The sequence below is a fragment of the Dromaius novaehollandiae genome, chromosome 1 (genome assembly GCF_036370855.1).
Source record: "Dromaius novaehollandiae isolate bDroNov1 chromosome 1, bDroNov1.hap1, whole genome shotgun sequence".
Lineage (NCBI taxonomy): Eukaryota > Metazoa > Chordata > Aves > Casuariiformes > Dromaiidae > Dromaius > Dromaius novaehollandiae.
The window spans coordinates 199,549,520-199,566,917 of NC_088098.1; the positions used below are offsets into that span (position 1 = coordinate 199,549,520).

The 17,398-nt window shown below is 38.4% G+C and overlaps 1 protein-coding gene across 4 annotated transcripts in view; it reads right to left on the reverse strand.

The window, feature by feature from the left end:
* IFT88 (intraflagellar transport 88) overlaps positions 1–17,175 on the reverse strand; it is a 58,574-nt gene extending 41,399 nt beyond the window's left edge. The window contains exons 1-12 of one of the 4 annotated variants that reach the window (XM_064505025.1): positions 17,107–17,175; positions 16,012–16,107; positions 12,808–12,870; positions 12,013–12,069; positions 9,665–9,718; positions 8,518–8,581; positions 8,374–8,443; positions 7,295–7,385; positions 3,768–3,872; positions 2,450–2,556; positions 1,667–1,777; positions 1,335–1,566 (exon numbers count right to left, since the gene is read on the reverse strand). In XM_064505025.1, coding sequence (XP_064361095.1) covers positions 1,335–1,566; positions 1,667–1,777; positions 2,450–2,556; positions 3,768–3,872; positions 7,295–7,385; positions 8,374–8,443; positions 8,518–8,581; positions 9,665–9,718; positions 12,013–12,069; positions 12,808–12,870; positions 16,012–16,101 — 1,044 coding nt within the window. In that variant the 5' untranslated portion in view covers positions 16,102–16,107; positions 17,107–17,175. Of the gene's footprint in view, positions 1–1,334; positions 1,567–1,666; positions 1,778–2,449; positions 2,557–3,767; positions 3,873–7,294; positions 7,386–8,373; positions 8,444–8,517; positions 8,582–9,664; positions 9,719–12,012; positions 12,070–12,807; positions 12,871–16,011; positions 16,108–16,696; positions 16,837–16,856; positions 17,085–17,106 lie in introns of those variants that run through there. The other 3 variants (XM_064505027.1, XM_064505026.1, XM_064505028.1) reach the window with 3 other exon arrangements.
* Between the last annotated feature and the right edge of the window lie 223 nt (positions 17,176–17,398).

A 17,398-nucleotide genomic window follows, 5' to 3' on the forward strand; every position in this document is an offset into this window, starting at 1 on the left:
TTATTCACTCAACTATCACATCAACTTCTTTGGCCTTAGCATCACAGTTGATGTTCTTGTTCAATTGAATATCCACTAAAAATTCCTGCAGGGTTTGCAGTGTCATTTTTCAAAATAGAAGGTCATATATCTGTGCCAATAATTTGCATTTTTATTTTTAAATGAATGGTATTATTCTTGGTAATATTGAAATATGTATTATTTCTCTGTGGCCAGCTTATATAACAATTCAGATCTCTCCAGGAGAGAAATGACTTTAATATCCACTCTTAACCACTTCATTTGTCTTCTGCTCTCTCAATCAAGCTTCAGGATTAATATCAAACCCTTTCAGATAAAAAAAGGATTTCTGCCCCAAATCAATTTGCTTCTAAAAGGGTTTCTTCAACTATTGCTGTATAAAAATAAATTTCTCATTTCTTATATGAAACACCTAAGATAAATAAAGAGAAGTTATAAAAATTCTCATATTTCTCATATATTTAACTTCTCATGTATATTTATATATGATCTCACATATGTTCTCTCCCTACTTCTATTTTTATACATTTGTATATATATATAAAAAACATAGATATCTAATACATACATATAAAAGTTACATATATTAACCTTTATTGACTCATGCTAGGATGCAACAGCTACCCTTAAGCCTTAAATTATTTAAAGACTAATTATATCATTGTTCTTTAAGACTGAAAATGGAAGCTTTGCATCACTGGAAAAAAGATTGCTAAGAGAATATAAAGGATGTGCCTTGATTTTCTATAGAAGGCCTTTCTAGGAGGCACTCTAGATCCATGCTTTACTTTTTCCTGTCTTTAAGATCATGAGCTGCTGGTTCATGGTACAAAGGAAGTCCAGCTTTCAACAAATTCCAGTAAGTTAAACTTCTGCAAACTTCACAACTTTTTTGGGGGAAAATATACTACAGTACTAAAGGGGGTTTTAGCACTCACTTGAGATAACTTGCATAATTCACTTAACACTTTGCCCTTTTTACTTTATTTTATACATATGTTATATAAATAAAACATGCAAAGCAACGAGTAAGCTATGTAAGTCAGCCCAGATGAATTTCAATACAATCTTTATTAAGACAGTCACGTGATGTGGATTTATATAAACAATACCTTTTGAGAAAAAAAAAGTTTAGGATAGTCTTAACACTATTTGAATCACTTCTGAGAAGTACCGCCACATTAACTTTGTGCTGACAAAAACATTATATTAGGTACATCAACTTACATATACCGTACAGTCCAAGCATTCAAAGTCTCTCTCTCTTTCTCTCCATTTACAATACAAATACAGTTTGTTTTGATCAAACTTACATTTGGTGAAATGTATTTGTCATCATAATCCACTTCCAGGGGAACGGCAATCAGTTTTTGGAAGGCTTTTTTCATTTGTTCACTGTCTCCAACAGCAAAACAACACAGGACCAAGTTGAAGCCAGCCTTCAGGTTTGGTGACATGCTCATTGTATGTTCAAATGAAGAAATGGCATCAATGTATTGACCAGTTTTAATAAAGGCAACTCCAATATTTTGCATTATTTTAATTCTAAGCAAAGAAATCAGCATTAGGTTATATTTTTAACTATCAAAAACATACTATATCCAAAACATGCATTTCAGAACCATGCCTACACGTATAAGCTCACCTCATCTCTTTCTGGACACTAGGAATCTGGTCTAGAGCCATTCGGTAGAATTTGATAGCCTTGGAATAGTTCCTTTGCTTTAAATATATATTTCCCATGTTCACCTTCAGTCTACCTATCACAAGAAGTCAATGAGTTATAGTCCTTCAAAGTATAGTTACAGAATTTTTTAAATTTTGTTTTGAAGTGACAGAGTAGGGTAACTTTTTAATATGCTTGTCTCTATTACATGGTAACACTAGTCTTTTAAAGAAGTGCTGCACAGAACAGCCTCTTGCCAACTTCCACCCAGAAGGAGATAAACCAGTAAAGAAACTTGAACTTAAAAAGAACTATCAATATAAGGCATATAACTGGTTTTGGTTAGCAATTTAGGGATGAGGTAGAGACTTTTTATGGTGCTCTCAAGGAAAGCAGCTGCAAAGAAGCAGCTGTGAGAAGACTGTATGAGTCTCAAAGATTTGAAAATTTCTTTTAATATTTTGCACAAGGGGAAAGATGAGACAAAAAAGAAAAATTAACATCAGAGCAGATAACACAGTGTAGGCTGCATGGGAAAATGAGGCATTTGGCTTTATGCTTAGCTTAGGGAAAGAAAAGACTTCATAAGTTACTTGGCAAGCCAAACCACATTAAATTATACAAAGTCAGACATTGTAAGTATTTGCCACCCACTCTGACTGACAGACATGGCAGCCGAGATCTCTGTGAGTCAGCACCATGCAGACGAAGTCCTAATTATGAAGGCCTGATTATCAGTTTTAATCCATTTTGGAATGTAACCTACCTCCATTGCTGAACATCTTATTTTTCACTATAACTTGATACGTATTCAGTGCTTCAGCATACATTTCATTAGCAGCATACTGACTGGCCAGATTGAAAAGAACCTGTAGAAAAAACAAATTACAGATACAAGAAAGTAAGGTTATCTTAATAATAATAAAATTGAATTTCTAGTAAATAATTTCAAATTAATTTTATTTAAAGATGGGAAGCTTAAAACTGATAAAAGCAATACTTTTAATGATTCTTTGGTTTTGTACATTGAAACAGAAAACAAGTTCCAAATCTACTTATTCTACCTAATTCTTTCACTTTTTTACTTAAATAACAACCATTAGAAGCCAGGCTTAGTAAGTCCTATGATCAACAAAAAGTTCAGCACAGTTATTGCATCTTAGACCTACATAAAGACAATGTTACAATGCAGTTATTAAAAACATTCATACAGTACTCAGAAATTGTGTGTAATTTAGGACTCCCAACATGTGGAAGATGGTCCTATTATCTGTGGTTGACCAGTTTACGAAGAGAGATTTTTTCCAAACTGCTTTTTCAAAACAGAAGTTATGTTGGGATCAGGTAAAGCACCTCCAAAGTTTTTCCCACCTTTACTCTGAACTTCACCTTCAAATAAGTTACTAGATCAGCCTAACTTGATGTATTCATTGTTACGTATTTTCTCTACAGTACTACCTGGCATAGGACTTTAAAATCTCCCTAAATATTTTGGTTTATGTTGCATCTTTTTTTCAAAGCCTAGTATTAATTTGAAGACCAGAATGTAAGTCCAGATACATGCTTTAAAATTCAGGATTTAGGAATAGTAATATATCCCTTTTCCACATAATGTATTCTCTGTCACTTTATGGTTCAAGATAAAGGCGATGTCTGATCTCTCCTGTTTTCTTCTCTTGGCACATTCTATTTTCTAAATTCTTATCTTTGAAGTATGGGCTTTACATTTGTTATACTTACTATATTTTGATAATCTGAGTAGTATATTTTGATACTACTTTGACATGAGTAGGTAGCTGTATTGGATGTTCATGAGCATCCTTCATCACTTAGTGTTGACTAAGTGGTTCCTGTGATTGCAAAGGAAGAGACATGATATAAATGGATCTTTCCAATCCTAAATTTTTAACTTCAAGAAGTCACTCCCATTACTTTTTTTTTACTTTTTCTTTTTTTTAGTAGGGTATATCTGACCTGGAATGCTTAAGAGTATTACATGCACATGCAGCAAAAATGCTGAAATGTCCTTAGGAGGCTTGCTACCAGCACACTTCACTCATTGAGATTTCTAAGCACTTACTGTGTAAGTGAGATCTAAGTTGATGCTTTCTGAAGTAGCAATTTGTTCACGTTGTCTCACCAGTACCCTTTCCTTTCTTCCAGCCTCTTTCGCTTTTTCCAGAGCCTTAAATAAAATACTATAATTTAGCGATTACTTGTCCTTGCTAACCCAAGACCACAACAACACATTCAAAACAAGTATGAAAATAATATACTCATGTCCATTTTCTTTAGATGCACAGACTGTGTACAAGGCCTAGAAAGTAGTACTACAACCCAAAGAAAGCTATTAACTAACAATAAGCAGACATACAGCTGTCTAGTGTGCTTAGCTGTACAATTTTATTTGTACACTCACACTGTACAAATATATAAATGTATATATGTGTGTATATATACACATATATATGTACCTATATATACACATATACAGCTATATATATATATATATATAATGTCATAATCAATTATGACCCTAGGAGGATTATCCTATTAATCTTACAATGCACATAAGTTAAAAATAAATAAATAAATAAGGGGAGGTGGCATGCACAGCATGAGCAACTCCAAGGTTATGATTTGCCATAATCTCCTGCTGGATGGTATCAAGATCCTTCCTGCAAGTAATGCTACAGGTCAGTAAGTGCCCTATCAGCCCTTGATGACCTGCAAGGGCAAAAGAGTCGAAGAAGAAATGGCTAGCACTCGAGGTGGCCATTCAGCAGCTAACAGGAATGGAAGTATTTCTTAAGATAGTCCTTATGACAGAAGGCAACTCCAACTTGGCAGGTTTTTTTGGGTTTGGGGTTTTTTTTTGTTTTTTGTTTTAAACACAATGCATTAAGAACTTCAATATCTTCTGCAGGAAAACAGATACTCTGTTGGATTTGTCAGATTAATACAAACAGCCTAGAGAACACTCAGAAGGGTCTGGTCCAATCTACATTAAAAAACACCCTCTGACACTGAGGAACAAAATATCTTCTCAGCTATGCATATATGAGGCTCAGAAAAATGAATAAAACAAATTGGCTCATCATTTGGTGAAGGTGAAACTCAGATTTTATATCAGAAATAAGTCAGGACAGGTCTGCAGGGATACCTTATCCTAAAATAACATAATAAATGGCTAAAATCTTTCAGCACCAGAAAAAAAAACCATTTTATTACAAAAATGCAACCTGGGAGGATCATTAGCAGGTTGAAGGGTAGACCCATTCAATTTAAACACCAGATTTAAGTTCAACTTTGGGACTGAGACTTTCATTGTTAGGAACCTTCTCGTTAACTTCCCAAGAAGCAAACTCCCTACACTGCAGGCTGCTAGGCTAAGATATATTAAGTGAAATCCACCTCTTTAAAGGAGATATCCAGCTATTAGCTCAGCAGATAATCCAACAATCATTGGAAAGGAGTATGAGTGGGATAGACCAGGATTCCAGACTGCTGTCCTAGTAGGCCCAAGAATAAAGATAAGAGTCCACAGACAGGAGAAAGTTATCATGATATCACGACTGTCTAGGCTAGACTACTGAAATCAAGATGATCAGTGTTCCACCTGACTGACACTACCCAAGAGATTAATCATTGACAGGAAAATTTGATTCTTGATACACTAATTTCAAATCTTAGAGAGAGGAGAAAACTTTGCACCAGCAGGCTTCTTAACAAAATTCTGGATATTTCCCTGCAAAGGAAGAGTAGATCCTGCCATCGTAGCATGGAATATCTCACCTCCAATAGGCCTGCAACACGAAAATAGAAGGTTACTTCTTAAGGAAAGCACCAAATATAGATAAGACTGTAAGAATTATACATGTAGTCTGATAAGAGGCATCACATAGGTGCATAAGAACAGCTAGCATAAAAGAACTAAGTAGGCCTTCACCGTGTGCGGAGGGCACCAGATAATACTAAGTCCTCCATGAAACCTGCCTCAAGGTGAGAGAGCCCTCACTGTCTCCAAGTGCAGGGCTGCTCCAATGAATTTAAAATTGAGTGAGTTCTAAATCGCCATGCTTGAACTCACTAGTTATATCCATACTAGATGTCAATAAAACAGGTTACAGCCTGTTATTTAGCCACTACCCACCAGCATGACATGGCTCTCACATCCTTCACAACAGGGCAACTACATCCAAATTGTCCACTGGGAATAGTTCCTCACCCATACCAACCTTCAACTGTATCTAGGAACTACTTTGCAAAGTGCTAGCTGACATGGGCCAGAACTGTGTCAGTAGCCACGTTAACAATTTGCAAACCTGGGCTCAGGTATTGTTTGATTCACACATACAGACACTGTGCACAATGGACCATCTGCCTGATTAGTAGGAAGGCTCTTTCCAGACCATATGCAATCCTTGCCATGAAATAGCTCTTGAAGTTTGGCCTTCTCAGATAACATGAGAAGCTAATTAGACCAAAAGACCATCACCCAGTGTCCTGTGTCTGACAGTAACAAGCAATAGATGCTCAGGAATGATGCTTTCCCTGTTCTTGTACTGTAACGATACCTCCTCAGAATGCTCTCCTATCTCAAAAAATTTTGCAGCTCAGGCATCTGAGTCAGAAATGACATCTCCAACAGCTCTAGTTTACCTTCCCCCCCACTGAATGAGATGGCAACACCTTGAGGGCAAGAGATGGGCACAAAGGAAGTCTGCATTCCCAGGAACCCAATATATCTCATTAGTCCTAACAATTGCCCCTTCTCTGCTTCCGGTAGTTTAGGTGCCGAGGCTGCCAGCCCAAAACACATGGAATAAAACATCAGCCTGATCCTAAGAAAGAAGGAGAATTAGAAGCTATTTTGATGCGCAGCAATCCAAGGCTGATGTGCTTTATTGCCACTGTCCTATGAAGGATACCAGTGTTTGCACTTATAACGTTTGCTCAGCTCGGAAGGTGCCCTTGTCTGAAGAACTAAAGGAAGATGAAATGGTCCATCTTGATGCCAAACGCTTATGGTGAATGAGAAACAATATAAGTGGCTTCCATCTGTTACAGCACCAAACTGCCATGACAAGGAAGGTTACTGTGGAGGAGGCTTGAGGGAGACTGAATCTGGTGCTGAGTACCAGTGCTGGCTGAAAATTACATTATTGAAAAGCCCTGAGCAATATCAAGAGAAAAGAATGGAACTCAGGCAAGATCCTTACATATTTGGTGATCAAATGCAGCAAAGACACCAGTTATAAGCCTGATATTGAAGAAGAGTACTCCATTCGTTAGACTGGCTTCATTTCAGTCTTTGCCAGTATGACTAATGGATTAGACCCATCTGAAGAGGCAAAGGGAAATATGGGGGAGGGGTCTTTATAACACTGAAATCCTGAGAAATATATACACAAGAAATACAATTCCTATCTTTTGTTGGCAATACAAGCCATGATTGGATTAGAAGATGAGTCATAACAAAGTTAAAATTAAGATGACTTTAATAATTTGAAATGTTTCAATGAAAAGTCAGTCTGAAGTATCTATCTATGCAAACTGTGCTTCCCATAACAATACCAAAAGAAAAACGAAATCCAAAAAAATTACCAATTTCAAGTCCCCACAGCTGTTGGCAATGCAGCTTTCTTCAACAAGTTCATTCACTTTTTTTTCTAACTGACTAATCTTCTCTTCTGGACTAAAATGAAAGTAACAATAGAAAGATTGATTTACACTAGCAACTGCAAACCAGCATGTTTTTACGCAGGCTGGTCTTAATAAAATAACGCAGTAGTGTAATATATCACAACATATGGCAACTAATCAACCTTCCTGTCAAAGAAAACATAATGCAGAACTACATACAGAGAAGATCCTGCAAAGGTATATTCACACTTTCAGTTTAAGCACAGAGGCTTAAGAGAACATAAATCCTCTTACAAGAAAAAGACAGACATGCACATTTCACAGACTCAGTCTGTTGAAGAGAAGCAATGACAGAATGAATAGATGGGATGGTGAAACTTTCAAGTCAAGCACCCAGTGAAACGAAATATTATTTTAAAAGTAATTAACAGAAACTTAACTTGCATGCGTAACTTCAAAATATAGCTTGCATATGTAGATTTTAATCAAAAGCTGTTATTCATCTAGTTTTTTTTCCTCAGTTAAATAACTATTCATCACTATTCCCTATTCCTCTTGAATTTGAGGAATACAACTTTTTCAAAAAGTCTGAGGACCTCTTCTCAGCTAACACCCCAACATTTACACCAGCCTGTAAAACTTTTACAGCCTCAGTTTTACTTTTTATGAAGGTGTTAAGGTCAGACAGCGAGCAAGGAGAAAGAGCAGGCAAATTCCCTAAAGTCCCTTCCATAGAACTACATGTTCTGTTCTAGAACACAGCATTTGTGTAGCAACAACTGCATTCAGATTGCTGGGCTATAGTCAGAACTGGAAGTCACTGAGATCAGATTCTCCTCAAAATCAATGCAATTTCTCTGGGGAGTCAGCTAACCATATGCATAAATATTTGTAGCCTTATCCCACAAAAACACAGTTTGGCCTCCCCAAGACTTCATGACTGCCTGTACATTATTAAACTCTACTGTAAATTACTTTTTCTTGCTGTTAAAACTTTGAAATCATGTAACGCAAAACTGAACAAAAATATATCTATATACCTGTCTTCATTTTTCATTTCCAGAAGAGGAGCAGGACCCTTGGCTTGTCCAAGAGGATCAAATAAAGAACCTGCAAAATTAACAGTCTTGAAAATTGTAAAACAGTATCTTCCTATGGCAGTTGGTGATTTCTACAAATTGTACCTCTCACAGATGCTTTAGTGTAACCTGCAGCATGAACTGCAGTCATTGGTCGAGCAACCCCATCCTTAAAGAAAAAGGAAAGAAATATTAAAAGAAAGTTCCTGAAAGGATATATTGTGAATGGTAAGGGCATCAGTTACATATTACAAAACCTTTAAATACAAAGAAAAGGTTGTTACCACCTCGATAAATTGACCAGTATGTTTCTCAAACATCGTACATATCGTAACTGTCTACAAAATAGCAGAGCTCACATTATAGAGAAGCTATAACTGACATAAAGGAACAGTTATTACTTTGTACAAATCTTACATACATTCAGAATACTTAATTCCAAACTTTTTTTCCCTCCACAGGCAGACGTAGTTGTTACTGTGCTTTGTTTCTAATAATGTTAACGTATATTTTGTATTTTTCTCTCATTTGTAGACATTCTTCTTAGGAACGGCTGGTCTGGAGATCAGCAATGTGCTCCAGCTTACTGTCTGTCACATTGTTTCAAAAATCAGATCTTTGTTTTTTTTTTTTTTTTTACTGACAGCAAAGTTTGAGAATCCTATGAAAATACGGATCAGAATGTTTTACATGATCTAAGCCAAAAGTTGCAAAAATAAGCTGGAAATTTGTTCTTATTACCAGACAATTCCTCTCGAGACATGAGTATCTGACACTACACCATGACAATTTATTAAACAATCCTGACTCCCATCTGGGCTGATACAGAGGAATAAACAGAGGGTATAGATGTATTTGATGTTAAGCCCATATGTTTAAGAGAAAAAAAATAAATCTTTGCTATATTGCTGCAGATTCTTACTAAAGTATAACTATATTAGAAAACCAGGGAAAACAATCTACCTCTCTTCCTATTTCAAAGAAAAGTTATTCATTGAATGTCAATAGCTATTAAGAAGCACTTCGGTGGTGCCACCTCCAATCATGTGCTCAAATAAAACATACACAGAAAAAAAACCCTCACATTTTCTGACAGTAGTCTTTTTTGGGAAAAAAAGTACAAATTAAAACAGAGCAATCATTTGTATTTTCATTTCAATTATTTTTAAATATTTGTATTAAAAATCTCCAAATCTGTCAGAAAACATCATCGTTCTGAGTCCAGATAAAATGTAAGTATTAAAACTTTCACCTGTATAGCTCCTGTCATTGGTCTTCCCATAGATGAAGTTAATGTTGCCTTTGACTACCAAAACAAAAAGTAACTCAATTAAAACTAGCATTCACAAAGCATTAGAAGTTTGTAAGCCTTTTCACTGTGGAGTTTTAAGGCCCAATCTTATGCTCGCAGAAGTTCATAGTAGAATTCCCATTATTATAGATGTTCAATATAGGTGTTTTCCATATTTTTTAAAATTTCTCAGGCACTTCAGTTAACACAAATTCACAAATACTATTTTTAAGCAGAAATTTTAATGTAATTTTTGTTTGAAAGCTTTTTGTAAGATCTGAGGCAGCAGCACTCCTCACTATTAAATTATATAAAGTATAAATTTTAATAGTTTAAATTTAAATGATTGAATTATTATTTAAAAAAAAATCCAGAACACGTACATTACATACAAAAAATACTGCAGTAAGATTCTGAGCACAGCTGACAAGATTAAAAACTAAGATCCACCTATTTTTAATTAGATTTTGGATGGCCTCTATTACTCTCATTATAAATGAAATGAAGGAGCTTGCACCTAACCATGAATTACAGGGGCAGATTCAGTGCTGTAAATCATGCTTTCCTGCAGATTTTATTTTACAATAAATAAGGAAACGCTCTGTAGCTGCCAATAGATATCTTCTCCACGAGCAGACACACTAAACACACTGTTCTTCAATACCAGTGTTAAAAACACAAAGGAATAAATGTGCCAAATCTTCAGTTGTAAATGCTAATGACTACTACAAACATGGAACGCAGACTGGCAAAGCACTTTTGGGCCATGAAAAAATGTACCCTCTAATTCCCACCCAGAGGCCTATGTTTTATGTACTATCCATCACATATCATGAATGGTTTTAGCTTTATCCTGCTAAAGCTGTATCTACATTAACAAGTATCATAGTGCAGAAGAAGCAAATCTGCAGAGTAAAAGATGCACTGTTGAGGATTGCACAGTGCTTTGGGGATTTCTAGCTCTCAGACAGTCCTGTGGACTGACCCATTAGTACTTGGAGCACACTAAGTCTGGAAAGAATCATTTGGTTTAGGTTCAGGTTCATTCAAAAGGATCTAGTTCTCACACTTCAAGACTGCTCTGTGTTGTGCACTGAAGTTTACCAAGTCAGGACAACTGGCACACTCCTGATCTAACTAACCGCTAATGAGGATAAATATCTGTGCTCTATTATCCTTAGAAGCGCCTTCCAGCGCACTTCTCCTTCAATAAATTTCCTTGTCTCCCCAAAGCTTGGTACTACACTAAGTATCTGCAGATACAACTGCTAAGAAAAAAAACAGTCTCAGAAGGAAGATATCCAGATCAGGCAAGTGAAGGTCCAGAATAAAGGCTGCACTTTAATGACTTATGACAAAAATTTACCTCTTTTTGAAACTGTTACCCAGCTAACTTGGGTAAGAGATATCTAAAGCAATAAATCTTGGAAAGAAGTAAGAGAACAAAACCAGCAACTGAATAGATTAGAAGTAATCAATAGGAAAAAAATCCTTACAGAACATTTTATTGTACTGTGAAATAACTTCATATGGGTAACATTATTACTTGACTTATTTCAAAGGTGTGGGACACAAGAGTTAAGAATAAATTGCAGTGACACTAAATATAATCTAGACAGTGTAAGAAGAATACATAAAGACATGGATCTGCAAGCAGTAGAGCCAAGAAGTCCAGTGTGCATTCTTGCATGTCTAAGATACATTAAGCGAACACTGTAGTCTTTTATTATCTAGGATGTTAATAAAAATCTCTTTCCTCTCTCTATCCATCAAAATTTGTAGGAGATTCACATCTTTGAGAGCACTGTCTATCAGATTTGATTGAGGCAGGCTAACAGGTTCAAAAATTATTGGGATAAGGGATAAGAGAGTGGACACAGCACTAGTACATAACCTTGGCTAAGTATGCCACAGAATAAAACAAACTTTTTCTGATTAAGTTAGAGGTGATTTGAAAACTCATTTTTTTTTAAGATTTAATTTCATCTTAATATTCAGAAGACTTTCCCAAGAACTAATGAAGAATCCATCCAATTGCCCATGCAAGAAAATCAGGTTTTAATATTTTGAAATCTATTGCCTTATGCAGTACAGAAGTTGATTCACAGTATGGTTTAGGAGAAAAACATCAGTAACCACACCTTGACAAGAGCAGAGTCCTGCACTTACAAAAGTGAACAATAAATGTAATTTACTGGAGGAAAATGCTAAGATAAAAGGAGATCATTTTGTGCAAAGGCTTAATGGTGCTCATATTTAAGGCAAACACCTCACTGTCATTAAGAATATAACAGCAAACAAAAACTTACCCCAAATGCAGTAGCTACAGGTCTTGAAGCTGCTGTACCAGGAATTTTGGCCGTCATCTGAGTGAAGGAAAAAAAAAAAAAAAAAAACAACGAGCAATCACATGTATTATTAAACTACCTAGAAAGACTGATAATTGTAAAGTGAATTCATAGAAATAATAGCGGTTAAAAATTGTGATAGCAAGGAATATCATTGTAGAACCACATTGTTCTGTGAATAAGTAACATTAACCAGAACAGTTTCAGCTCCTCTTTAGTCACAAAATATATATTCAAAGTAAAGCGCACATGCCAACTTTATATTTCTTTTGAAATATTATGTAAGATTTAAGTCGCAGCAAAATGAATGTATGCAAATTAATGTAAATTATGTGAAAATGGAGGAAAAACAATCAAAACAACAAATGTTTTTGTAAATCAGATTTTCTAGTTTCTTACGATTAAGATTGTCTGTCAAGACTAGCGCCTCCATGAATAGCATATTAAACAGAAAGTCCTTCCAGAACCTCGTTTTGCTCTTTAATCAGCCTTTGACTCATTTCCTCAAACAAGAATATACCTTTCCAGACAAAATTCCTTGCTGGCGTAACTCCAGAGCTTAATGGAAGTGATGCTCTGCTCATTTTTTACTTATTTTTCATTTAAATAAAGCTTGCATCTTCATGTTAGCAGTAGACAAAAAGAAAAGAAAAGATGATGAGCAATGCTCAAGGGAAGTTTGTATCAGAGCCAAAAATAGAGCTAGAGCTCCAGAGAACTTCTACACTATTTGAATATATTTTAAAATGTACTTACAGGGGGTCTTCTACCATGACTTGTTCTCACTGCCTGTTGAAAAGCTACATCGTTTTCTAAATCCTGAAAAAAAAAAAAGAAAAATAAATAAAACCAACAACTCCCCAGCCCCATAAAACACAGCACCCAAAGCCACAATTCCAAAACATTAGGATTACTGAAAACAGGTAAAAGATAAGTATTCTTTAAAAATATTTGACTTGAAGATTACTGAATGATAGGCTGTACTGCAAATAGGTAATGATTACATTATTTTGCCTATCTCTTGATATTTTAAGTTTCACAGAATCACAGAATGGTCAAGGTTGGAAGGGACCTCTGGAGATCATCTAGTCCAACCCCCCTGCTCAAACGTTGCACAGGATCATGTCCAGGTGGGTTTTGAATATCTTCAGAGAAGGAGACTCCACAACCTCTTTGTCACTCTCACAGTAAAGAAGTTTTTCCTCATACTCAGATGAAACTTCCTGTGTTTCAGTTTGTGCCTGCTGCCTCTTGTCCTGTCACAAGGCACCACTGAAGAGTCTGGCCCCATCCTCTTGACACCCTCCCTTAAGGTATTTGTATACTTTGGTAAGATCCTCTCTCCGTCTTCTCTTCTCTAGGCTGAACAGGCCCAGCTCTCTCAGCCCTTCCTCATAGGGGAGATGCTCCAGTCCCCTAATCATCTTCACAGCCCTACGCCAGACTCACTGCAGCAGCTCCATGTCTCTCTTGTACTGGGGAGCCCAGAACTGGACACAGTACTCCAGATGCAGCCTCACCAGGGCTGAGTAGAGGGGAAGGATCACCTCCCTCGACCTGGCAACACTTCCTAACGCACCCCAGCACACCATTGGCCTTCTTGGCCACAAGGGCACATTGCTGGCTCATGGTAGCTTGTTCACCAGCACTCCCAGGTCCTTCTCTGCAGAGCTGCTTTCCAGCAGGTCAGCCCTCAGCCTGTACTGATACATGAGATTATTCCTCCCTAGGTGCAGGACCCTGCATTTGCCTTTGTTGAACTTTATGAGGTTCCTCTCTGCCCAGCTCTCCAGCATGTCCAAGTTTCTCTGAATGACAGCACAGCCCGCTGGTGTATCAGCCACTCCTCCCAGTTTTGTATCATCAGCAAACTTGCTGAGGGTGCACTCTGTCCCTTCATCCAGGTCACTGATGAATAAGTTGAACAATGCTGGACCCAGTATTGACTCCCTGCTAGCTACAGGCCTCCAACTAGACTCTGTGCCGCTGATCACAACCATCTGAACTCTGCCATTGAGCCAGTTCTCAATCCACCTCACTGTCCACTTATCTAGCCTGCACTTCCTGAGCTTATCTATGAGGATGTTACGGGAGACAGTGTCGAAAGCCTTGCTGAAGTCAAGGTAGACAACGTTCACTGCTCTCCCCTCATCTACCCAGGCAGCCATTCCATCATAGAAAGGCTGTCAGATTGGTTAAGCATGATTTCCCCTTGGTGAGTCCATGCTGATTACTTCTGAGCACCTTCTTTTCCTCCACATGCTTAGAGATGACATCCAGGATGAGCTGCTCCATCACCTTTCCAGGGATGGAAGTGAGGCTAACTGGCCTGCAGTTTCTTGGGTCCTCCTTCTTGCCCTTTTTGAAGGCTGGAGTGACATTTGCTTTCTTCCAGTCCTCAGGCGCCTCTCCTGTTCTCCATGACCTTTCAAAGATGGTGGAGAGTGGCCTAGCAATAACATCTGCCAGCTCCCTCAGCATTCGTGGGTGTATCCCATAGGGACCTACGGATTTGTGGATGTCAAGTTTGTCTAAATGATCTCTAATCTGATCCTCCTCAACCAAAGGGAAGTCTTCCTTTCTCCAGACTTTCTCTCTTGTCTCCAGGGTCTGGGATTCCTGAGGGCTGGCCTTAGCAGTAAAGACTGAAGCAAAGAAGGCATTCAGTAACTCTGTCTTCTCTGTATTCTTTGTCACCAGGGCACCCACCCCATTCAGTAGCCTACATGTTCCCTAGTCTTTCTTTTGCTACTGACATGTTTGAAGAAGCCCTTCTTGTTGTCCTTGACATCCCTTGCCAGATTTAATTCCAAATGGGCCTTGGCCTTCCTCATCGCATCCCAGCATACTCTGACAATGTTCCTATATTCCTCCCAAGTGGCCTGTCCCTTTTTCCACATTCTGTATACTTCCTTCTTCTGTTTGATTTTTTCCAGAGCTCCTTGCTCATCCATGCAGGTCTCCTACCTATTTCTCATAGGAATGCACCAATCTTGAGCTTGGAGGAAGCGATCCTTGAATATCAACCAGCTCTCATGGACACCCCTTCCTTCTAGGGCCCTAACCCATGGGATTCTTGCAAGTAGGAGGAAATGTAAAAACTTATTATCCCCTGAAAAATAATAAAATACTATGATGAAGAAGAGCTTAAGTGATAAAATTTAGCATGTGCAAAATTTTTATTTCTGTCCAAAAGCTTATTACTAGCACTATTTCTAAATTTTAACTGACATTAATATCTATGTCATGCCAATACAATAAGATATCTTATGTTCCTGAGGTCACACTGAAACTCCCATGGACTGCGCTGGCATTGGGATTTCACACAAGGTGGCAAGAAAAATGAAGTCTTGAAACACTGGCCTTGTGTAGAACAGGGGAAAGGGTTGTGGGTTTGGACCAATTGACCTCTGTATTATTCTATAATTCTACGACACCAGCAGTTCCCAGGAAGTGGTCTGCTGGGCTACTGCGAGTCATCCTAGGTGCTTTACTGATTGTACAGCGACCTGAGGGGAGAGGGACTCCACTCTACTCTCTGGTCTCCTTCAGCTGTAGCACAATAATAGGTAAATGCCCTATTGATCAATAAATAGGCTTTTGCACCAGAAGATTTGCTGCTGCACATGATCTGGGAAACACCATACCAAACTTTTGCCTTCAAATACCTAGGACGTAATACTTCATAAATTCTAACCCTACAGCATATCAGACCTGGCATGAGATACACAAACATACTTTGAGATGCACAAACATACTTTGTTGGGATAGAAAAGTATCAGAGAAATAATAAATATTCAAAAAAATCCTTGTGAAACTTTATAAATTTCTTGCTAAATGAAGAAAAACTGACTTTAAAGCAGCACTATACCTGCACATAAGGGTACCTACATACTCTTATCTTGCACTTAAGAACTAATCCTATTCACAGGGAAGGGGGAAAACAGCAAATATTTTTACCTCTGTGTCAAAAGTAGGATTATAATCATTGTATCCAGAATAAAGATCATCTTCATCAGCCTCTGGCGCCAGGTGCACATTCTGCATCATTTTTATCTGTGAAAATATTAAACATCCCAAATATTATCTCAGCATTATTATATATGCCCTAAAAATGTAAAATGTCCATAATAATAAGGCTTACAAATTCAAAAGAGCTCCAATTCAATTTTACTTTACATGTCCTGTCCTTGATATTAAGAAAACATAAATACTCAAAAAAACCTGGAGTTCTATTGAAAACACAATATTAAATGGCACCATTCCATAGAATCAGGTTGTCAGGCACTTATACACTTGTCATGACAAAATTTTAACAGTAGTTTTAAACAGACATAGTCATCATTAAAGCCAAAGGATCATTACAAGTAATTACAGTATTCAGAATGGTACTTTTACATTCTCAGATAATTCAGATTTGAGAAAATTCCTGCGTATCCTGAAGTTTGCTATTATTTTTTAATCAGACCAAACCATAGTACTCTAATGAAAGATATCCCTTCTGGCTCCAAATCTTTCTTCATCTGTGTCCTTACACCAACACAGCTGCAACTACTCTTTCTATGCAGAATTCTTCACATAATTCTGTCATTTCAGCTTAAGCAGTTTTAAAAAACTGGAATTAAAGAAGCCTGGTTTCCAATACCTTTCTTCAGTGGTACTTAGGATGTCTAATAAGGGTTGCATTCACATTGCAGCCTTTTCCTCACTGAAGACACTAGTAAGGTCTGTCTGCCTGGCTACCTACTTTCCTGAAAACCTAAGAACATACCAAACTGATTCCATCTACAGTATGAAATACGCACGCTTTAGCAGTGACCTGAGCTAGGCCCCACACATCCCGCTGAGGGGTGGCCGCTCTCCAGCAGGAGAACTCATCCCTCGGGCCTCCCTCTGCGCCATCTGCGGTGCCCCCGCGGCGCAGGGCGGCATCGTTCCCCTTCCTCGGTCAGGGCCGAGGCGGCGGAGCTGCCCCCCCGGCGAGAGGCTCCGGGGACCAACGCCAGGACACCGGCCTTCCTCCCCCGCCCCGCGGCCTGCTCGCCCGTCACCCACCTCCCCTTCCACGCCGCGTTGCCAAGGGGGAGACCAGGCGACGCAATCCCCTAATGCACCGCGCCTGGTTGCTACGATACAGGAGCTTAGACACTGCCGAGCATGCGCGCGGGCCCGGCGCATGCGCACAGCAGCCCCCGAAGCCTTTGCCCTCGCGTGGGCGTCGCGCCGCCAGGGAAAGGTCGGCGGCAAAGGGAGGGCGTGGAGTTCGCGTCGGAGGCGCCGGCTCGCCCAGCGCCCCCTGCTTCCTGTCAGGCCTCGTCGCGCCCGAGCGGCGCCTGCCCTGCCTCCC